Source organism: Balaenoptera acutorostrata, chromosome 7, assembly GCF_949987535.1.
Source record: "Balaenoptera acutorostrata chromosome 7, mBalAcu1.1, whole genome shotgun sequence".
NCBI classification, from domain to species: Eukaryota; Metazoa; Chordata; class Mammalia; order Artiodactyla; family Balaenopteridae; genus Balaenoptera; species Balaenoptera acutorostrata.
This window is the reverse complement of record NC_080070.1, coordinates 38,689,248-38,713,534: the sequence shown is the minus strand read 5'-3', so window position 1 is coordinate 38,713,534 and position 24,287 is coordinate 38,689,248. Positions and strand designations below refer to the sequence as shown.

The window sequence follows — 24,287 nt, the reverse complement described above, 5'->3', positions numbered from 1 at the left end:
TCTGCAAGTCTTATCATCTCTGTCTTCAAAATCGATCTTCTCACTACCTTCATTGCAATCCACCTATTCAAGCCATCATCATCTCTTACCTGGACTGCTGTATTAAGCTCCTAACTGGTCCTTCCTGGTTTCTCTCTTGTCTCTCTACCCCCTAATATCTGGACCCTGTCTTCTTCCAACCTCATTTTTACTGGTTCCTTCCCTCCTCACATTTCTGCCACACAGTCTTTCAGCTCCTTGAATGTGCCATCTTCACTCTGACCACAGGGCCTTTGTATGTGCTATTCCTGCTGATAAGAACAGCCTTCCTTTGCTATCTGCCTGTTAACTTCTGCTTTAGATTTCAGCTCAAGTTTCACTCCTTCAAAAAAACTCCTCCGGGGCTTCCCTGGTGGCGCAGTGGTTGGAAGTCTGCCTGCTAATGCAGGGGACACGGGTTCGAGCCCTGGTCTGGGAAGATCCCACATGCCGCGGAGCGGCTGGGCCCGTGAGCCACAATTGCTGAGCCTGCGCGTCTGGAGCCTGTGCCCCGCGACGGTAGGGGCCGCGATAGAGAAAGGCCCGCGCACCGCGATGAAGAGCGGTCCCCGCACCGCGATGAGGAGTGGCCCCCGCTTGCCGCAACTGGAGAAAGCCCTCGCACGAACCGAAGACCCAACACAGCCAAAAATAAATAAATAAATAAATAAATAAATAAGAAAATCCTTTAAAAAAAAAAAAAAAAAAAAAAACTCCTCCTATTCTAGTCCAGAACAAAGTTCCTTTCATAACCCCTCTCATAGAACTGCACTTTTTATCTCTATGACATTTATTTTTACACATTAGGCACTGGAAAATAGGTACTGAATGAATGGGTCAATGAATGAATGGATGACCTTCCCTAAGAATCTTTGATTCAATAAATCACTTATTTGCTACACAGATCTCATTTGAACGCTAAACTGGTGAAGGCAGTAATCAGCTAAACAATTCAGTGTTTGGTGGGAAAAAAACACACACAAAAAAGTATATGTTTGAAGCCAAATGCACACAAGATAAACAAAATAAGGGCCTGAAATTTCAACTGCAGGGCCAGGGAGTTTTTACTCTTCTCTGTAAGTAAGTCTGTTACAAGATTTATCTCCTTGAAAATATGTATAAAGCTGTAATTTTATTTTTGTACTGTATTTTGCAATGTGTATGGAAGGGGGTGGAGAGAAGCTTGTCTCAAAGTGTCCTGTATTTTTGGTACTTAATTTTCATCTCCCTTATGTTCTCTTTCTCAGATTGAGCAGCTGTCCTCATCCTACCAAGAAATTACAGTGGACAGGCACAATAGAGCTTTGCAAGCAGGCAGAAGTCAAGTTTCTTATCCTTGTGAAATTTAGCCTGGATGCACTTACTACGTTACACAATGTGAGACATTCAGGTAGAAATAAACAAAAGACCATACTAATCGCCAGGTGTCTGTAGTCACAGTTTTTGGCAGGACTTCACATAAAGCAGAGAAGCTACAGGATTTGGAACAGCACAGTTGATGGAAGAAAGTTAAGGGCATTTAACTGACTTGAAAACACAGGAAGAAAGGACCAGCACATAGAATAACATATTTTGCAGGATGAGCTATTCAGTTGAGTTCAAGCGTAGGGCCATGGTGACTTCTCAGCCAGTTACTATCAATTTGACACGTATTAAGCAAACAAGTGGGTAGTAAAAGTGGGAGTTCAGGTTGAAATGTCTCTTTGAGGGGCCCTTATCAAATATTTGTCTAAGAAAGTTAGTATCATGGAAGAAAAGGTGGTCAACTTCAGGGACCTAGATCTAGCTTCTGCAACTTGCTTCTATACAGTTTAACAAAGTAAAAACATTTTCTTTCTGGTGTGTGCTCTTTAACATATTTAAAATATCTTCAATATCTTTCAGAAATTTATTTTTCTACCAATATTATTGAGGTTAATATTTTTTACAGATAAGACACAAATAGCTAAAGGCTTATTATCTCTGAACTACATTGCATTTATAGCACAAGAAAGATCCCACAGGCTTTCATAATTTGAATGGGAAATGGCTATGGCAGTTAAATGAGGAGAGGAGAGGGAAACTGAACAGCAAAGAGCAGGTGGTCTGTTCCAACTTGGCAGGTGCTTCACCAGGCCCTGGAGTCCTGTCTGTGAACTAGGCTGGATCTGCCACAGCCAGTCAGCGCCAGTGGAAAAGTAGTGCCAGATTCCTATCAGCACTGACTTGGGTGGCAATGGAATGATGTTATTGCATTCAGCAAATGCTTATGGCCTTTTTTCTTGGGTTTGCTATGGGACTAATCTTCTGTTTAAATGCATTACACAGAGCTCATCTCTAACAAAATCATGTTCCTATTTAGATGAAAATCTTGAACATCATATGTTTACTTAAAAACAGAATCTAGACTTCCAAGTCTGCTACCCACTCATGTGACCATAAAGTCTTCCTAAATGGAGTAAAGATTTTTAGGTGGGGCAGAGCGAGATGGCATTTCATATCAAAAGCCACATGGCTGTCATGGTTTTCAGAAGCTCAAGCACCGCCTTTGTACAAAAGGAACAAAATGTTAAATTTACTTTCAGTTTGAATTTCTGCCACTGAAAATAAAAAAAAATTATTATTTTTTAATAACAGCTGCTGGTTTTTTTTCAATTTAATTAATTAATTTATTTATTGGCTACGTTGGGTCTTTGTTGCTGCGCGTGGGCTTTCTCTAGTTGCAGCGAGGGGGGGCTACTCTTCATTGCGGTGCGCGGGCTTCTCATTGCGGTGGCTTCTCTTGTTGTGGAGCACGGGCTCGAGGTGTGCGGGCTTCAGTAGTTGTGGCACGCGGGCTCAGTAGTTGTGGCTCGTGGGCTCTAGAGCGCAGGCTTGGTAGTTGTGGCATACGGGCTTAGTTGCTCTGCAGCATGTGGGATCTTCCCGGACCAGGGCTTGAACCCTTGTCCCCTGCATTGGCAGGCGGATTCTTAACCACTGCACCACCAGGGAAGTCCCCCACTGAAAATTCTAATTCAAGTCAAAATATCCCTCTGCACACAGGGCAGGCAGAATGACCAAATGATGATGCTGTATGATGATGATGTCAGCAGCCTGGACCCCTTCCCATGTGGCTCGCTGGACCACTCCATAGCCCTTGCCAGGTACCCGGAATATTTGCTCTTTGGTAATAAGGCCAATACATGACCAACGGCTCCCACTTAAATCTGTAGCATCTGGACATCCAGATGAAGAGATATTCGATTCTACTCACAGATATCAAACTAAATATGCTAAACTCTAAAGAGAGCTATTTCAGGAGTCTCAATTAGTCTTCAAAATGGAAAAGCTGTTTCTGTACTTATGTAAAATATAATATGCCATATTATACTGTTTGTTACTTCACCAAGTTTTTAACACAGCATTTTAACACCTCCCCGTTTATAAATGTATACTGCAGCAGAAGCCATATTAGGCATATCTAATCAAAATCAAACCCTATTTTCCTGAGGCTGTTACCACCATCATATCTGGGCATCTGGGGAGGACATACAGTGTCCTTGGCCTATGAATAGATACCTGGAGAATCTAACCTTCACCCTAAGCATGAGAGTGTTGGGGATGGGAGAAAAGGAAGAAGGAGAGGCAGGCAAATGTGGGCTTGAAGGAAAGAATGCTTATGAAATAAGGTCAACTACAAGTGTGGATGGAGATCAGGCCACTTTCCTAAAAAAACTTCATCTTCATTTTGTATCCTGAGATACTAGAGGCAAGAAGTGTGACAGCAGATAAATCCATGACACTGTGCCCTCCAGGAACAGCTCCTGCCATTCTGACCATCCCCTACTCTCCTTTCCTGGCTCCTATTCATCCAAGTATTGACCTCAGATCATTTTACCTCCCCCGCCCCCCGATATGCTTAATACAAGCTAATCTAATCAACTCTCAGAGATTCACTTTTACATCAGCAACTTCCCATATGTGTGTATCTAGTTCTGAACTTCCTTCAGAGCACAATTTCAGCCTTCTGCTGGTCACATTTCTCAGGTGTATAACAGGATCTTCAATCTTCATGTGTCCCACTCAAGGGTCATATCTTATTCCCAGTGCTGAGCACATGGGAGATGCTTAATGGATTCTGCTGAGTTAAAATGAATTAAGAAAGATCAGAAATGACTCAAGTGTCCAGCAACAGGGCTGGTTAAATAAACTATGGTACATCTAGTCAATAGAATATTATACAGCTACAAAAGAAAAAGAAACCATAAATGAATGAGGAGCTTTCTATGTGTTGATTTGGAAAGACTGCCAGGATTTTTAAGTGAAAGAGAGATGTGCAGGAGAGTTTACCTACTGTGCTACCTGCTAGGCCCTGCATACAGGAACAATGGAAGGACATGCAAGAAACTAATAAAAGTGGTTACTTCAGGCTGGGGGTAGGTGATAACTAAGGTAATGGGAGGGGGACTTCTCAAGGCATACTCTGTTATATTGTTTGATTTTGAACTACGTTAATATATTACCTATTTAAAACAAATAGTAATCATTAAAAAAAAATAAACAAAAAATAAACAAGCAAAAACAACCCAAAAAACGAGTTAGAAATTAATTCAGAGGCAAAGAAAAAGAACTGCAGGATTTGGAGGTTTCAAACTTGAGATCAAAGTGAAAAGACTGTTTTGCGGTCTCCTCTCCCCCTATGCAATGAGCTGCAATTATTATCAATGTAAATGTCTTACTTGTTAGCCACCAAGCGCATGACAGTCCAGTCCTTTGGAAACATCTCTGGGCGTATCAATATTCGGAACACAGTAAATATCTGCAGCAGGAAATCCTTGGATAAGGAGGAAAGAGACAATTTTACTGAGTTATTATAACTGTCAACACACACACACACACACACACACACACACACACACACAGTGCTGTTGTTACCATTTCCAAAGCAATTACAGAGAAGGGAGCCCTACTTCAATAGTTTACCCAGGAGAGGGAATAATTACCCTTCCCATTCTTAGCACCCAGCTGGTTTGCTGCCCTTCCCAAATGTTCCTTTTTCCTTCTCTTTCTCATGCACAGTGGAAATGACTTTTGGGTTTTCTTCACAAGCTCCAAAAATTTAGGTTTTAGAAATAAAATGGAAAGCTAGTTAACAGAAGATTAGCAGGGAAATATATTTTCTTTCTTCTATTACAGTATCCTAAACTTCAGAACTTTTCAACTCAAGAGAACTGTAAATAGTCCTGGTTCGATTTTGCTTTCCTTTAAGTGGGTGTCAAAATTTAGAAATTTTTTGCTTAAGATGATTTTATGTTCATTAAAAAGCATCTTAAGCAAAAACCCAGGTTTCTTAGAGGGCATTCTGAAGATGCAGTATTAATGGGATGCATGCAGGTTTATAGAATCTGAGGGTCCTATGCAGAATAAATAGAAATAACGGATGTGCGCTAAGCTGAGCCCAGTGACAAGTCCTTAGAAGCTAAGAGTGCCAAGGTATTCTTCACAGAGATGCCATACCAGGGGGAGTGATATTTACGGAGATGTTATCTTTAAACTGATCACCTGGAAACACTCTTGACAAGAAGCTATTGTCAGGCATGGAAATATCATTTCTTAAAATGTTACAAGAGATAGGCTCAAAGTGCTGGAGCACATTATACTTAACAAGGAATCAAGAAGATAACACACCGCAGGTAATGAATAAAATGGAGCTTGCCCTACTCAAAAAGAGATTGGATCAATCTAGCTATCATTTAGATTTATTAACTAGAAAACTTAAATTTTTTTTTGTAACTTAAGTACTGCTAGGAAAATATATTTAACAATCTTATTGAAGGCAACAGTATGGTTTTGCTTAGAAAAAACACCCCAAACACAAGAGTTTTATTTATCAAACCCAACAACACATTATGTTTAAACACGTAAGCTGCTTGAATATAAGATTACGATTGTCACTCATACCATTAGAAGACAGAAAGATAGAATCTAGAAAACTAAGAAACATTTGGGAGCTGTGTGTGTGTGTTTACATATTCTAACAGCTTTGATCAAACGCATAAATATTTTGACAAGAATTTATTTTAGCTTCTTTGGCTTCAGCACACATACGTTGATGTGTAGTACGTACCATGTGGAAACATGCCCAATAGGTCATCTTTCTTTAAATGGCCAGACAGATCCTCCCTGTGTTGTCAGAATCACCAGTTTCCCAAATGTATTCTACTACGGGTCAGATAATTTTGGGAAACATCTCCCATTCTAGCCCTCCCTTGGGATAGGAGGTCATTAGCACACTAAAACTGTGAGAAGCCCTTTTTAATGCATTTCTAAAACTTATTCCAAACGGTTTTCCGGTTGATTCTTTTGAGTTTCCCAGACATGAACACATATAATCCCTGAGAAAAATGATGTTTGCATTTACCTTTCAAAGTGTTACAGCTCACTCTAGTTTCCTGTCTTGTTGCATTTGCTTAGATAGATATTAAAGAAAAAATCATGAAGGTGGTGAGTCGCTTGTTTTTTCACAGTCTACAAGTACGTAGGAATAGTTTAAATAAATTCTAAAATACTGATGTTTCATCTTTTCTCCTTCAATCTTTTAACGGAATTGGAAATTGGAGGCAGCACCCTTCGCGGTGGGAAATAGGAGAGTGTGATGTCCATTGCAAAGAGAAAAAAATTGGCTGAAATATTGGTGGCAGGAGGCAAGATATCTACCTTCTGGGCTAGCAACTTGGATCATTCTTTTGTAGTGCAGGGGACAAAGGTGACGTTATTCCAGGTATAGGATTGGAGACAGACAACCTGTTTCTGTACCGTCTCATTTTCCTATTCCCATTTATCTCACAAAATATAATAAAAGGTATGCCAGCATGGGACCTTGTGCCAATGCTTATGTATGACATCAACCTTTATTTCCCTGAAGAAAACTTTTCAGTGTCTCAAGTAGCTTTCTAAGCTTCATCTACCTTTACAGAACCAAAGACGTTCATTTGTAGAAACCTTACAATGAAAATAAAAGAACATTATACTGAGAATCAGGAAATCTAGATTTTAATCCTGCCTCTGTCATTAACTGGCTCAGTGACCTCGGTAACTTATTTAACCTCTCTGAAACTGAGCTCTGAGGCTTTATAATGCGGGGGCTTCAAGGTCCCTTGTAGTTAGAGAAGATTAAAAATAATTAATATGATCATGTATCTATTCATACAGTATGCAAACATGTTTCTTATTTCTCAACTGTAGGCTAATGTTTTAGCAGATGGTAACACAAACACCTTCCACTGTGGTACTTACATGTAATTTAGCAAGTATTTCTTGTCAGCTGCCATGCGACAGGTTACATTTCAAACTCAGTTCCAATGTTTTAAAGCACTAAGACCTGAATGCTAGATTCTGCATCCTCTCCCTTCCCTCCCCCAATACAATGGTATTTCCTTGTCTGTTCTGAGTACTTTTCAACTCTGATTATTTCACTAAACAAGAACTTCTGCATAGATATGTGAAATTATTTTGCACACATAACGATAACTAAATAACAGATTCTTTTTATAATCTAGAAAAAGAACACTGCTGTAATAATATTCCTGTTTGGACAGCACACAGAAATAAGTGTTTCATATGCCATCATTTCAAAATTGGCCGCCTGGGAGCAGTTTCTTTTCTGTTTGTTTACTTCAAATAGCACAACATGGTTACTTAACTGTATTCCCGGTAATTATTCAAATAAGGGTTCAAAATTAAAAAAAACAAACAGGGAGGTGTTACTTTACAGAAACACTTTTTCTGCAGTGTGAGAGGTTCAAGTAAGAACGTTCATGCGAAAACCTTCAAAAACAATAAAAAGTCTCACATTCAAATAGAAAAGAAAGCCGGAGCAGTTGTTATGATGTTACATTATCATTAACACTTATTCATTCATAAATATCGGGTCCTTTAATATGTGCCAGACACTGTGTAAGATGCTGGGGACACCTAGTGGGGTAAAATATACTCTTTCATTTATTCATGCAATAATATTTATGGAGTGCCTGCAACATGCCACACCAGAGTTGTTAGTTGAATGTGACCTTTGCCTTCCTGGAGCTCAGAGTTTTGTGGGAAAGATGAATGCTAATCTATTTACGCACGTGGTACAAACTAAGATAAATCTGAGGGCCAGGTATTCCACACAGAGGGAAGGGCACCTCCAAGCCTCAGACTCAAGACAGAGGTTGCCCAGGCTGCAAAGGGAAGTGGCAAGAAATGGGGCTGGTAGGTAAGTAGGGATAAATAAAAGATGGATAGGGACTTCCCTGGCCGTCCAGTGGTTAAGACTCACGCACTCCAATGCAGGGGGCGTGGGTTCGATTCCTGGGTGGGGAACTAAGATCCCACATGCCTTGCGGCATGGCCAAAAATTTTAAAAAAAATTAAAAAAAAAAGATGGATAGATAAATAGAAAGATAATGATAAATAGGGACCAATCAAAGGTAAATAAATAAATTCAAGGTAAATAAATCTCATACCTTTTCCCTGGTAAGCAGTTTGGAAATTTATCCTGAGGGCGATGTGGAGACACTGAGGGGCTTTATGCAGACATGTAAGAGGATCAAATTCCGGTTTTACAAAGACTTTCTGACTACAATATATAACACATTGTTTTGTGTTTACACGTACTATAGTATCAGAATAGCAGAGATAGAAATCAGGTGTATGAAACAGAACTGGGGAGGCACAGAAGGAGGCCTTTTGAGATCATGAAACTTGAGTTAAGAGATTTGGGAAAAAAAAGCATCATGAGGTACGTAGACAGCCCGGGACACTGTCTCCTTATGTCAAGAGCAATGAATGGGACAGAGCCTTCTAGATACACATTTCCTTTACTTATGATTTAGACTATAGTCAATCTTATTTTAAAATTTTGCCACAAATTTCAAATGTGTAACACCCTTGATGCAAGGTCTGAATTCAATTAAAGAGTGTTAATAATCGTTATCACATTGAAACTAATATCCTTAAAATTGACTATTTAAGTACATCATGCAAAAATAACTCTCAAATGGTCCTCAATCCTCAAGAACTATAGAACTATTTTTCTGTAATAAAATAAAGACTATAAGTTGAAATAACTGTATGGAAAAAGATGGCTTCTGAAGCAGGCAGACATTTATTATGAGGGTTGATTCATTCAACAAAGATTTAATGTTCCAGGCTCTGTGCTTAGGACACAAAGACAGAGCCCCTACTCTCAGAGAGCCCATAGTCATCAAGAATACAAGGAAACAACAAATAATAACATGCATTGTTGCACATGCTGTCACAGAGGGGGACTTTAGTCTATGAAGGCTTCATTTAAAAAAAGTGATACCTGGGCCGGATTTTACAGCAGGAGCTGAAATCAGGAAAGGGATTAACGGGGTACAAATTAGGCAATGGAAGTGAGGTGGTGGTGGAATAGGCATTTCAGGTAGACAAAAAAAAAAAAAAAAAAGATCCAGAGGAATTAAAAATTATCTATATGGTTTGTTAGGAATATACAAGTAATCGCAGTAATCTTAAGTGACTGGAATGAAAGGTATTTGGAAAGGGATGGAGGACAAGGATGGAAGGTAGACTGAAGATAAGGAAGACTTGACGAAAAGACTGGACTTTGTCCTGCAGTTAATGTAAAGTCCTCAGAGTTTTAAAGTTGGCTTGAGACTTGATCAGATATCATTGTTGAAAGCTGGTGGGCCAGTATAAGGGAGACAATGAAAGGTAATAATAATGCTATACATAACTCCCAGAACATGTACACTCTCAGGCTTAGAGCAAGATCCCCACAGTTCTATATGAAAAGTCACAATCAACAAAAAACAGGAGTCTTACTGCTCTCTATATACATAAAATGCCAGGGATATGGCCCCAGTAGAAGGTAGGTGTATAATAAAACATTACTGACTACAGAAGAAGGAAAAAAAAAAACCCTAATCACTGCTTAGTTTTTGCTTTTGTTCATTTCTAAACTAATGGCATGTTCTAGAGAAGGAAGGAAACAATGCAGAGGACCAGCGCTCAGGTCCGCGCTCCTACACACTTCAGGTGACGCTGTGACTCACAAGTACTTGAGGACCAAGGAGAAGAAATGGCCTACTGTTCACGATGCTCGAAGCCACTCCAGCAGTAACCCTGGAGACACCCAGGTTCTCCAAGCAAGAATGAAGTTAAAACTGCACTAGGCTTAGCAGATACTTGAGAATTACAGACTTTCAACCTTCATTTTGATTTAGAGACCCACGGGGAAATGCTAGGCCAAATCTCTCTTTGAATTGATAAGAAGAGAAAAAAAGCAGTGATGCTAGGAATAAAGAACAACCAAAAAAAGATTAATTTGAAAATCTCAATATATAATTTGTCAATATCAATTAAGATTAAAATGTGTATATCCCATGATCCAACAGTTCTACTCCCAGAAGTTCATTCTATAGCAATAAGGGCACAAATCCATAGAGATATATGTATCAAGATGTACACCACAGGATCCTTTCTAATGGCAAAAATCAGAAACATCCTGAATGCCCATTAAAAGGGAAATAATTAAATTATGGATCATCATATAATGAGATTCAGAAGAATGAATAATGTACTGGGCTATATAATGTCCATGGTATATTATTGTGTGAAAAGACATGCAACCAGTATGAACAGTATGATTCCATTAAAAAATGCACGTGTGGATATAGCATAGAAAATAGTCTATGAGGATACACCCCTCTGTGTTAACAGCAACTACCTCTGGGGAACAGAATACATGTGTGTGGAGGAAAAGAGGACATACACTTTATTACTTTAAACCAATAGGGTTATGTGGGATTTTTAGTGGCTAATCCCAATAACAGTTATCATTTTTCATTAATATCACTCTATTAAGTTGTACCTTTCCTTACTGGTCATTCCCTTATTTACTCAACTTCTAACCTAAATGTAGATACAAAAAAATCCCCCCCCCCCCAAATCCCAAACTCTCCCTCTGCCAATTTAGCCTTTTTAGACGTCCTCACTTCATGACTAGAACTACCTCATTACTTCTGAAGAGCTGACGAAGGAAATGTTATACAATTTGATAGCAAAGATTTTCATTTAGGAAGGTTTATTAAAGTTTAGGCAAAAGCTGAGTTTAGCTGACTGAGCAAAGAACTAAGACGTTAATAGAATTCCTAGCCCTCCCAATTACTTGGGAATGATGATAGTATTAATCTTCATCGCAGGGAGTAGTGAAATGAGATGATGCAAGAAAAGAGTTTAGCGCTGCATCTGCCTCATGGCTGAGGGAGTGGGGCTGAGGAGGTACTACGTAACTGTTAGCCATTATCACTCTTGTTGCTTATACATATCACACTCATTTACAACTTAGTGATTTAGATGCCCCGATAACATTAAGGCATTAACAGAGATCGTTTTATTAGTCTTGATATTCCCAACATCTAGCCAAGGTGCTCAACAAATGTTTACTGAGTCAAGCAACTGACACAATAAAATAATAATACTGCTTACCCTCATGGGGTTCTTTTCAGGATTAAATGAGTTAATATTAATCAGCCTCTTAGAACAGTGCCTTACATGTACTAAGTTCTATATAAATGTTTGCTGTTTGAGGTCGTCAGTTCCTTTACCACAATACCCAAATCCCACAGTCCTCTAAGATTTTTGGTTTTATAATCCATTTGGCAGCAAAACCTGACCCAAACTACTCATAGTCTTTATTTATCCCACCTAGAGCGAATATTTTATTTAGCTGCAGAAATACTGAGATGTTTGATTATACAGTTGACCCTTGAACAACATGGGTTTGGACTGTGCAGGTGCACTTATACAAAGATTTTTTTTCAATAGTAAATACTACAGTACTACACGATCCGCAGTTGGTTGAATCCGTGGATGCAGAGCCATGGATGTGGAGGAAACATGGATAGGGAGGAACCACGTGTACAGAGGGCTGACGCTAGGCTATATGTGGATTTTCAACTACACGTGGTTCAAGGGTCAGCTGTAGTTGCTACCCCCAATTCTACTGGAGGTGCTATATGATACTATACAGTATATGTGCCATGTTATCTTTCTGAAATCTCAAAAATTCTGATTTCTGAAATACATTTGGTAGAAGGACTTCAGACAAGGGACTAGAGACCAGTGCTATCATCTTTGGAAAATCTTGTAACATAGATTTCAGTAGCATAAATATGGATACTTGACTTTGAAGAAAATTGAGAACAGGAAAACTTTACTTGTTAAAAGGTGGTATTTGAACTTTTAAAATACAGATTAAAACCAGCTGACTAATTAACCTTTAGTAAAATAAATGCCCTCCAGTTTGCCTTCATTCCAGTTATCCCCCTTCCATTCTTACACTGGGGAAGGTGTCCTTCCTCCCAGTCAGCCCTTCCTCCCAGTCAAGGCTAATTAGGTCCCTCCTGCTGCTTTCTTAGAGACCTCCCCCTGTGAGTTAGGACCTCTTTTATCTTCAATGTCTCCCTCTCCACCAGCTCTGATCATTTTTATTTAAATATGTTTAAGTCTCCTCCATGATAAATATTCCTCTGACATCCCAAGTTCTCCTTCAGTAGATACCTTATGCTCCTCTTCTTGAAACACTGTCTACATCCACTATATCTTTTTCTTTTTTCTTTTTTTAAATTCCTCAGTCCGTGACATCTTGGCTTCCACCCTCACCAATGCACTGAAAATGCTCAAGTTCACCAAACATTCGATAATTCAATAGTGCAACCAGATAGGTCTTTCTTAACACAAATGTGATCATGTCTGTCCCTTCTTAAAACCCTCCATAGTTTTCCAATATCCTCAAAATAAAGTCTATGCACATTCACAGAGCCTTATGTCTTACATCTCTATTCCTCACACTGTACAGCCGGTCTATCAATCTACAAATGTTGCCTGAATGCCTACAGCATGCTAGGCAAGTTCTGGGATCTGAGGACACAGCAGTGAACCAGCCGTCGTTTCAGACATCAAGAAGTTTATAACCTAGTAGCTAGGAGTTGGGGATACACATAAACAAATAAACAAAAATATTCCAGATTCTAATAACCATTATAAAGGTGGAATGGCAGCTGTGGTATGTCAGTTAGGATATTCAGGTGATGTTTTAGTTGAGAGATCTGAATGTCTCAGCCAAAGATGGACAGCACACTCCCACCCAGCTCTCAGCTGAGACCTCCCCTGGGGAGTTTTCCTCTAGCCTTGAGTTGGGGCTGGCAGCAATTCCTAGGTGCTCCAAAGCACCGTGTGCTTACTCTGTGTCTTCACCACTCTCATTTGCCTGTGTTACTGCCCGTTACCAGTTTGACTCTTCCCCCTACAGGCACTGGCCTTTTTGTTTCGGTTACATAATAGTGCTGGTAGCACTTGGTACGTCGGCATTGCTCAATCTGAAGGACAGATAGAGTAATTAATAGTTAAAAACGGGGCTTCCCTGGTGGCGCAGTGGTTGAGAATCTGCCTGCTAATGCAGGGGACACGCGTTCGAGCCCTGGTCTGGGAAGATCCCACATGCCGCGGAGCAACTAGGCCCATGAGCCACAGTTACTGAGCCTGAGCGTCTGGAGCCTGTGCTTTGCAACAAGAGAGGCCGCGATAGTGAGAGGCCCGCGCACCGCGATGAAGAGTGGCCCCCGCTTGCCACAACTAGAGAAAGCCCTTGCACAGAAACGAAGACCCAACACAGCCAAAAATAAATAAATAAAAAAAAGAATCAATGTCTGATCATTGTTTAAAAAAAAAAAAAAAAATAGTTAAAAAAATTTCCCTGGCCTGAAGGCCCAGGTTTGTTTCTTATTGTTTTTAGGTCCGGCTATTTTGAAGTGGGAAACATGTGTCCCTTGAAAAGGTGTGTAGCTGACTGAAATGAGGGAAAGCCACATAAAACACTTTATTCATTACTTTCATTTGCTTTATTATTGTTAATGTGAATATTAAAGCATAAAACTCAATACCTAGATTAAACAAATCATGTTTTTCAGCTTATGCTTTTCTACTATTTTTTTCTTATTCCCAGGCCCTGTGAAAACATGTAATTTTTCCTATGTGAAATTTTGAAATACGAAGTCATAGACTTCTTGAGTAAAACCTAATGGCTCCTCAGCTGTGTTAAATATTCAACTTGTGACGAAAATTAATAACTGCACAATTATTTTCCTTTTTAACCATATGGGTTTCTGTATGTAAGTGGGTAAGTTCTAAGATCTTTATCCATTTTTAATTCTAAACTCAAGATTAAATATAAGCATGAAAAACATGATATTTTCAGGCTTGGGCATATGCTAATCAACTGTCAGATAGATTACATCTGCCCAAACCTATTCTTTGTTTCATATGACTCAGCTTGTCAACTGATCCAAGGTAAATGAGAGATTCTTCTGAGATGATACAACAGTTAAAAGTCAAAGATAAGTGATCCCTATGCGTTATCTATATTGAAAAAAATCTAGAAATCTTCCTCTAAGGCACTATGAAGGCTTGTAATCATGCAAATGTTACACTGTGACTATAATCACTGTCTTATAATTCTCCATCCCCCAGTGATAGGGATAAAGTAGGATAATTAAATAGTTTGTTTAGCAATCCCACTAGGGAAGGGAATTTTAAGGAAGTCTGGGAGACTGTTGTAAGCTAATGACCACTCAACAAAATAATCCAGTAACCTAGCAACAATCTATACTACCTTTTAGGAAGGGCAGGTGCATTCAAGGGCCAGGCACACTCAAGCCACAAGTCCTGATAGTTAAAACACAAGACAGTAGATATGGGATCTGAATCATGTTACACGAAGTCAGGGAATTAATGGTCCTTGAAGAGTAGCATTCTGCATGTAGCCAAGACAGGAATATAGGTGAAAGGGGAAAGAAACTAGGTGAAAGGGGACATTATACCAAAATCTGAGATGAACTACCATATTTAAGTATATGTTAATACCCTTTTGCTAATACACATATGATTTAAATAGCGCCATGACAGTCCCGGTTAGACCATACAGGGTCAAAGGAGGAACTAATGATGTAAGCCTTGACATGTACCCAAAAATGAGGAAGAAAGTCGTCTTCTCCCCTCCCCACTTTTTCTTTGATTATAAAAGTGTAGCCGTCCTTGTTCTTGGGGCCGTGCTCCCTTGCTGGCCTGCTTGTATCTCTCACAAGCATCCTATGCTAATAAACTCACTCTTTGCCTATCGCTTTGCCTCATGCTGACTTCTTTCTCTTCTGAGACAAAAGAACCTGAGCTTCAGTAAGTCCTGATACCAGGTGAGTAGTTTCAATTAAAAGACAGTGGGTTCGGGACTTCCCTGATGGTCCAGTGGCTAAGACTCCGCGCTCCCAATGCAGGGGGCCTGGGTTTGATCCCTGGTCAGGGAACTAGATCCCACATGCTGCAACTAAGAGTTCACATGCCGCAACTAAGACCCAGCACAGCCAAATAAATACATAAATAAAAATATTTAAAAAAAAAAGACAGTGGGTTCAAATGTAAAATAGATAGGTAGTGGGAAGCAGCAGCATAGCATAGGGAGGTCAGCTCGGTGCTTTGTGACCACCTAGAGGGGTGGGATAGGGAGGATGGGAGGGAGACGCAAGAGGGAGGAGATATGGGGATATATGTATATGTATAGCTGATTCATTTTGTTATACAGCAGAAACTAACACAACATTGTAAAGCAATTATACTCCAATAAAGTTGTTAAAAAAAAAAAAAAAAAGACAGTGGGCTCAAGTCCCCTCCTAAGTCAGAGATCGTGCATTTAAGTCCCAATCTGAGGGTGACTTGGGTTCAAGTCCCAGACCGTGGGTTCGAGTCCCAATCTGAGTTTCGGCTGGGTTCAAGTCCCATCTGAGAAAGAGTATGGTTTCACCAGCAGTTAAGTGACCCTTCCATTTTGATGGTTTATGTATGAAGCTGTCTAGAAACTGAAGCGATGGAAGAGAAATAAAAGTAAATACGGACAGAAGATACATCATTCCTGTGACTGAGGACAATCAGCTTCTAAGATTTTAGTGAACACCATGAAGGAAGCGTTAAAGTCACCTAAATCTTAGCAAAGATTGGATTTTTACAAACCCAGCATCCATATTTTCCATTTAACGTCACTGTCAGAGTAGCACAGCATATTGATTAGACCAAAGGCCACAGAGAATGTCGAATACAGCTCTGCCTCCCTAGTCAGAATGTTGTAGCCAGAACTTCTCACTGTGTTTTTAGAGGGATGAAATCAGCTAATATAGTAATACATACTCCCTTATCTGCTATTAAGGCAATATTTCTAAGTCCACTTAACTAGACTCAGTCTATTTGCTTTTGTCTCATTAGTTCTGTTATTATGTTTCTAGGTTACTGGACTTTGATGGCAGGCATTTCAAATCCTATATGCTTGTCCAAAATAATAATTAATTGCTTGGCTTGAGTACAGAAATTTTAAAGAATCAAGACAGAAGAGCAAATCTGTGGATAAATCTGATAAAAGACAGAATTTAATGGAATTAGGTAAAGCAATTGTCAAAAACCCATCTGAATGATGATGAATGAGAACAAGAGAAACTAAAAAGATATATTAGACACTTTAAAAAATGTCACTTACCCTTAGTTCTTCTTTCGTATTGAAACTATCAAGAAGCTGTTGATAATGTCTATCTGTCATTTGCCGTAACAGGGACAGGAGACAAGCAACAAACTCCCCCTAATTGAAAAAAAAGGGAAGCATGTTTTTTAGTAAGTACATAAAAGAACATCAGTAACTTACCTTCAACTGATCTCAAATAGAACACTAGAAAAGAAAACCCACTATGATCCAAATTTACCCTATGATGTTGTCTTAATCTAAATTAACCATAATATTACAGTCAAATTTCTCCCTGTAATGATTACCATTTACTTGGTACACATGCATTTTAAAATTTAGAGTTGGGACCTCCCTGGTGGCACAGTGGTTAAGAATCCACCTGTCAATGCAGGGGACACGGGTTCAATCCCTGGTCCAGGAAGAGCCCACATGCCATGGAGCAACTAAGCCCGTGTGCTACAACTACTGAGCCTGCACTCTAGAGCCTGCAAGCCACAACTACTGAAGCCCGCGTGCCACAACTACTGAGCCCGCGCGCCTAGAGCCCATGCTCTGCAACAAGAGAAGCCACCGCAATGAGAAGCCCGTGCACCACAACGAAGAATAGCCCCCGCTCACCACAACTAGAGAAAGCCCACACGCAGCAACGAAGACCCAACGCAGCCAAAAATAAATAAATAAATAAATAATGAAAAAATAAAATAAAATTTAGAGTGGATTTTTTTTTTTTTTAACTTGGGTGGAAGCTTTTCAGTAGGGAAGTAACTCCACACACTTAAAGAAGATAAGGTACTTAGGCTCCTGACCATTTATTAAGCATTTACTATGTCTTCGTTCATTATATTGTTTGAGCCTCATATCAGTGTTATAAGGTAGGGGGTATAATACTAATTTTTTTCTTTTTTTTTATTGAATTATAGTTGATTTACAACATTGTGTTAATTTCTGCTGTACAGCACAGGGAATGCTAATTTAAAGAAAGTAAAATGTAGGTTTGGTGGGCTAAAAGACTTGCCCAAAGTCACACAGCTAGAAACTGGCAGAGCTGTAGTTATTCCTGGGGTTTTCTACTCCAAAGCTCTTCCTGTACCTTCATGCTCCACTTATAATTCACATGACCTTCTCCAGCTCATCAGAGTGCTCATCTGCTGACTTGTTGGGTGTCGAAAAAGCCATACATTGCATAATGTTGGTTTCAATCTCCTTTTAAGAACAGTTTATTTATTTTTTTAAAATTTATTTTATTAAAGTCTAGTTGATTTATAATGTTGTGTTAATTTCTGCTGTACAGTAAAATGATTCTGTAATACAGAACATATATATATACACACTTTTTCATATTCTTTTCCATTATGGTTTATCATAGGATATTGAATATAGTTCCCTGTGCTATACGGTAGTACCTTGTTTATCCATCCTGTATATACTAGTTCGCAACTGCTAACCCCAAACTCCCAACCCACCCCTCCCCCATCTCCCCTCCGCCTTGGCAATCACAAGTCTAAGAACAGTTTAAGTTAACTGTGATCCTTTTGTGCTTGGGTGCTATGTGATTGACTCCTACAAAGTCCAAATCTTAAAAATTAATAATGAAAAAGAAAATATATATATAGCATCCATAGATTTGAAGACTTATAAAATTGCTCTCACTTACATTTCCTGACGCATTTCTAACTTAAAATATATGTTTTCAATGCAAACTTTTTTGCTCAGCAAAGAATTTATCTACTTTTAGTTACATTTAAAACAATACAAGCACAACAGGAGAAGTAATCAGTGGTAACTGACTGTGGATTTAGAGAAATTAAGTTTAATTGGGAATTGGTTTCTTTGAGTTTACACGGAAAAAGATTATAGGCTCACATGTAAAATCTGAGACTAAAAGCCCTGAGTACTCGGATTTACCAAGAGAGGCAGCTAAGTCAGGACAGTCAAACGTATCCCCACCAAGGCTATGGGAGGCCTGAGGATGCTACTTAATGGCCATGTCACGGTAACCAGAGATGCAAGCTGGCTCCTTGCATGTGGATAATCATCTGCCACACACAGATATTACAAGTAATTATCCCTACATACTTTTTAGGGCAAATATTTAAGAACTAACCAGTATGGGCTAGCAGAAATACCCTCTAAGCTCAACATATTACTTCGTTAATGCACAAAGGAACCCTTGATACTTAACACAAGAAATAGAAAATTTAAGGGAACAATCATGAATATTTTAGTGTATGTGTATGAAGAAACAACCCAAGGCTAGGAAGAAACTACCTGAAAGGACTAGGAGCTCATACATGACTGGTGCTCATATATGACTGAGAATAGTGTTTATTCTCACCAGCCAGACTGAAAAATCCTCACTATTAATAGGGCATCAGGGCATCAGTTAAGAGTACTAAAAGTACTCTTTTCCTCAGTAATGGGGAAAAATTACTCCTAGAATAAATGCTGCTCTGATCCTACCTAAAAAAGTTCAAGAGCAAGGCCTGAAACAATCTAACAGTCCCCAAGAAACTGCCAACCTCATTCCACAGCAAAGGTCAAAGACATTTTTTGGAATTAAAAAAAAATTCACCTCCCAAAAAGGTAAAATTTACAATGTCTGGCGTTCAATAAAAAATTACTAGGCTTACACAGAAATAGGAAAAAATGATGAAACAAATGAGAAGAGAAAATAATCAATCAATAGAAACAGACCATAAATGACACAGATAATAGAATTAGCAGTCAAGGACATTAAAATAGTTATTATTACTGTATTCTATATATTCAGGAAGCTTGAGGAAAGACTGAACATGTTAATTAGAGGCATGTAAGATTTCAAAAGGAACCAAATTAAACTTCTAGAGACGAAGACTGTCATGTATGAGATGAAAATTCACTGAATGGGACTAATGGCAGATTAGACTGTGGACAAAGAATGTCACCTGCCGTTTCAGTATACAAAGGCTGTTGAGTCATCATCTACTACAGCCACCCCTGATGGTGCACCCTGAGGGGAATTCAGGATGGAGAAAACAGGATACTGGTCCTAGATAGTTAAGATGCACATCAAAGGAGTAATTTCAATAAGCCCAGACTCTTGAATCTTCTCATACATAGAAAAGCACTAAAATCATTTACTTGAGATGTCTGTTTTTTGTGATTAGCAATAATCTTTTGATGTTCGACTACATTTTTTTTTTTCAGTAAAAACTCCTATATATCCTGGTTCCTCCCTTACCTCTTTGGGACAGTCCCTCAGAACTATCTGAGAGGCTGCCATCTGGGGCTATACTCCTCAGTAAGTCTGCTGAATAAAACATAATTCTCAACTTTTAGGTTGTGTATTTTTTTTCAGTCAACAGACAATACAGAAGAAGACAGAGTAATAGATATCCTCCAAAATGAAACAGAGGAAAAAAAAAAACTAAAAGAGAAGAAAAAAGCACAGTGAACTCTAGGACAACTTCAAGTAGCAAAATATATACGTAATTGCAGACCTCAAAGAGAAGGGGTCAGAAAAAGCAGTTGAAGAAATAAGGGGAAAAAATTTCAGATTCTTTGAAAAGCATAAACCTATGTATCAAAGACTTTCAACAAACCCTAAGCATACGAAGCATGAAAAAAATTACACCAAAGCACAACATAGTAAAATTGCTGATAGCCAGTGATAAAGAGAAAATCTTAACACCAGTCAGAGGAAAAAAAAGACACATTATATCCAGAGGAAGAAAGATAAGGATGAGAGATTTCTCACCGGAAACAATACAAACTAAAGATAAAGATGAGAGATTTCTCACTGGAAACAATACAAGCTAGAAAACAGTGGAGCAATATCTTTAGAGCACTGAAAGAAAACAACTATCAACCAAGAATTTGTTACCCAGTAAAATTCTTTCAAAAACATAGACAAAATAAAGACTTTTCAGACATCCCAAAACTTAAACAGTTCACCACTTCTACTCAACATTATAGTGAAGGTTCTAGTAAGTGCAATAAAGCAAGAACAAGAAATAAAGAAATACAGATTGGAAAGGAATTTTAAAAAAGCTGTCTTTATTCACAGACAACACATTTGTGTACAAAGAAAATGCGACAGAATCTACAATGAGCTACCAGAACTACTTAAGTGAGTTAATCAATGTTTAAGAATATAATAAGTTCAGTGTACAAAAATCAATTTTCTGCATAATGAAAATAAACAATTAGAAATTGAAATTTAAAATAATATAATTTATAATACCATTAAAATATGAACTACTTAGTGATATATATGACAGAATATATGTAAGATCTGCTGAAAGCTACAAAACCTTGATGAGAGCAATTAAAGATGACCTAAATAAATAGAGAGATATACTATGTTCATAGACTGGGTGATTCAATATTGTTAAGATGTTAACTCACTCCAAATTGATATATAAATTCAATGCAATCCCACTCCATATCACAGCAGGTATTTTGGGGGGCAGAAAGTGACAAGCCGATTTTAAAATTCATATGGAAGTGCAAAGGACCTGGAATAGTGAAAACAACTTTGAAAAAGAACAAAGTTAAAGGTCTTAGACTACCTGACTTCAAGACTAAACTACAACGCTATGGTAATCAGGATACTGTGTTACTGATGTCAAAACAGAAAAATAGATAAATAGAACAGAAAGCCCAAACCAGAAACAATCCAAACGTCCACGAACAGGTGAATGAATAAACAAATTAGAGCATATCCATATAATAAAATACTATTCAGCGTTAAAAAGAAATGAACTACTGATAAACAGAGTAACATTGATGAAACTCAAATAATTATATTGAAGAAGTCAAAATGCCCTCCTCCTCCCCCATTCCTCCAAAAAACCAACAACAATAACCACATACTGTATGATTCCATTCATATAAAAATCTAGAAAATGCAAACTTATCTATGGTAACAGAAAGTAGGTCAGTGGTTGCCTGGGGATGAGGTAATGAAGAGGGGCAAGAAGGAGGGAATACAAACAAGCACAAAGAAACCTGAGAGAGTAATAGACATGTTCATTATCTGGATGGTGATGAAGGTTCACAGGTATATATATTATGTCAAAATTTTATCAAACTGTAGACTTTAAACACATGCAATTTTTTGCATGTCAATTATATCTCTAAACTTTAAAAAATAAGACATTATGACAATATTATCATTTATGGAATGGCACTACATGTAAGTTGCTGTATTTTGATTATATTATCAAGTTTATCCCTCACTAGAGCCTTGTTGGGTGGACACTATTAACTTAACGTTACAGTGAGATCTGTTAAAGTTAATAACATATTTATCCCACGTTCCACAGTCAGAAAATGGTGAAGCTGGGGTGTTAACCTAGGTATCTCTGGCTCTTCTTCCTGCTGCTCAGACTGATTTATTTTATTGAGGAAATATAACTGAGCTTGGGGGTTATATTTCAAATACAAATAGGTATATAAGAATCTGTCTGTTGATAACCAATGTCTGTACCTTTTAGCCTCTCTTATGTCTTGACATGAAAATGTAAATCTAGTTGGTAGAAATGCATTCAATGTTTCATCTCTTAGTTTTTCTACATCCTATCTACACTGTCTCCAATGCAGCTACTAGATCAATATTCTTAGAATATTTATTTCAACATACATTCTGTGAATAGTGAAATATCTTAAATGACATTATTTTTAATAATTTTAGTAATAATAAAAATTATTCAAAAGTGAATAGACTTTCATTAAATCTTTACAGTCACCATACCTAGGAGAATACCTCTTTGAATCCATATTATTACCTATTTATATCTGTTACATCTGGTTTAGGCCCAATGCAAACAACTTGTCATCCTGATATCTAATCTTGGCATATTTAAGACATGTCGTCAATCCCAATATTTACTGTACAATGTCATTTTATTTATTCACTTCATCAATTTAGGAACTCCAAGAACATTTAACCCTGTTAAGAGGCCTAGACGTCCAATATTTTAATGACATATTTTTTACCCGTAATGTAACTTTGTTTTTAAGAGATTTTTAAGTGTCTACATGAAAACCCTAGACTCACAATTTGTGAAAAAGAATAAATAAAAAACCACTGTTGGCCAAGATTCACTTCATTTTAGTGTTGGAACTTTTTTATGTACAAATCACTGTCAGAAAGAACTCTATGCTATAGTGGCTTGCATCCATTTTAAAACTAGATTGAGCACACTGGGCATTTCCACCAATAACTGTGAATAAGATTATTAGACGGCTACAACAGTCTTCCAGAAACCTTCTATTATACATACCCACAATTTTCCCCAGAAACATCTCACAGAATTCTCCTGCCTTCTTCTCCTTCCCCCAACCACAGCCCATGGTGCACAAAAACTTTCAACAAATGCAGAGTATGTCTTAGACATGGCTCCCGCTGAACTGAGTCACCTGCACTATAAATGGTGCTGAACAGAATTATGTGTAAAGAAAAGAAGCATTTATCACTTGTAAGGAACTCTGGAGCCCAACTAGTTTGAGGGTGTGAACAAACAGCCATATATGCCTCTTTATAAAATCTGCTTCCACATACAATTAGATGTTTGAAAGGAACCGATTACAATGGTGCTGCTTTCTTTTTTCCAGCTAGAGAGAGTATTTTAAAGCTAACAGAGCAGTTGGTAGAAGAACAAAAAGTACAATCCTTTTAGATAGTAAAAATAAGGCTACTATTATCTGGAATTATGACAATAGCGGAAGCCGGTCGTCCTGTTGGTGTTACTGGGAGGCAGGGTGACAGCCGTGGTACTCACAGAGAGCTGAGACACTTCACCACGACACACTGTGGGACCGACCTTTACCTACATTATGTCTGCTTATTGTGGGCACTTTTTCTGTAAAGACTGAAGGGTGCTCAGTGTAGGACTGCCATGTAAAGACTCCCTATTCAGAAAGCCTATTCTCGGGCTTCCCTGGTGGTGCAGTGGTTGAGAGTCTGCCTCCTAATCCAGGGCACACGGGTTCGAGCCCTGGTCTGGGAAGATTCCACATGCCGCGGAGCAACTAGGCCCGTGAGCCACAATTACTGAGCCTGCGCATCTGGAGCCTGTGCTCCGCAACAAGAGAGGCCACGGTGGTGAGAGGCCCGCGCGCCGCGATGAAGAGTGGCCCCCGCTCGCCGCAACTAGAGAAAGCCCTCGCACAGAAACGAAAGACCCAACACAGCCATAAATAAATAAATAAATTAAATTAAATTAAAAAAAAAAAAAAAGAAAGCCTGTTCTCTAAATAAGAGAAAATGATGAAGAAATTAGACAGGTCTTCGGTGCCCAGAGGAAATGACCTTGTCAACAACCAGAACATATTTCTCACCATAGAATTCGTTATAATGTAAGCGTTCTTTACAGGAAACTGCCCTGTTTGCTATAAAAGCAGGAAGCCCCTTTTCTTGTCACTTTAGCAAAGCTATAATGTAACTAACTTTTAAACCAGGGACCTCCATGCTCTACTCATCTCCAGCCCAAGCACACATTTCAAATCTTTTAATCACACAATACCTTGCCTAACCTGTCAGTTCTTTCCGTACATCAAAGAAGTAGAAATGAAGAATAAGTAATTAACAGATGACCAGATCTCTTCCCTAGCTTTCCCTTCAGTAATCTCCCGAACAGAATGTGTGACCAAACTGTATGAACAAGATAACATCCAGAGGAAGATCACAAGGGAGTTGACAAGCCTGCACACATTGGGGATGGCAATGACTCTGACCCCC

General features: G+C 38.6%; 1 protein-coding gene across 2 annotated transcripts in view; it reads right to left on the bottom strand.

Annotated features, from left to right (window-relative positions):
- The window catches only part of DOCK4 (dedicator of cytokinesis 4), a 489,751-nt gene that overhangs the window by 85,235 nt on the left and 380,229 nt on the right, over nucleotides 1–24,287 (bottom strand). For both annotated transcript variants that reach the window (XM_057550242.1, XM_057550243.1), the window contains exons 26-27: nucleotides 16,583–16,681; nucleotides 4,719–4,813 (exon numbers count right to left, since the gene is read on the bottom strand). In XM_057550242.1, the coding sequence (XP_057406225.1) occupies nucleotides 4,719–4,813; nucleotides 16,583–16,681 (194 nt within the window). The remainder of the gene's footprint in view (nucleotides 1–4,718; nucleotides 4,814–16,582; nucleotides 16,682–24,287) is intronic.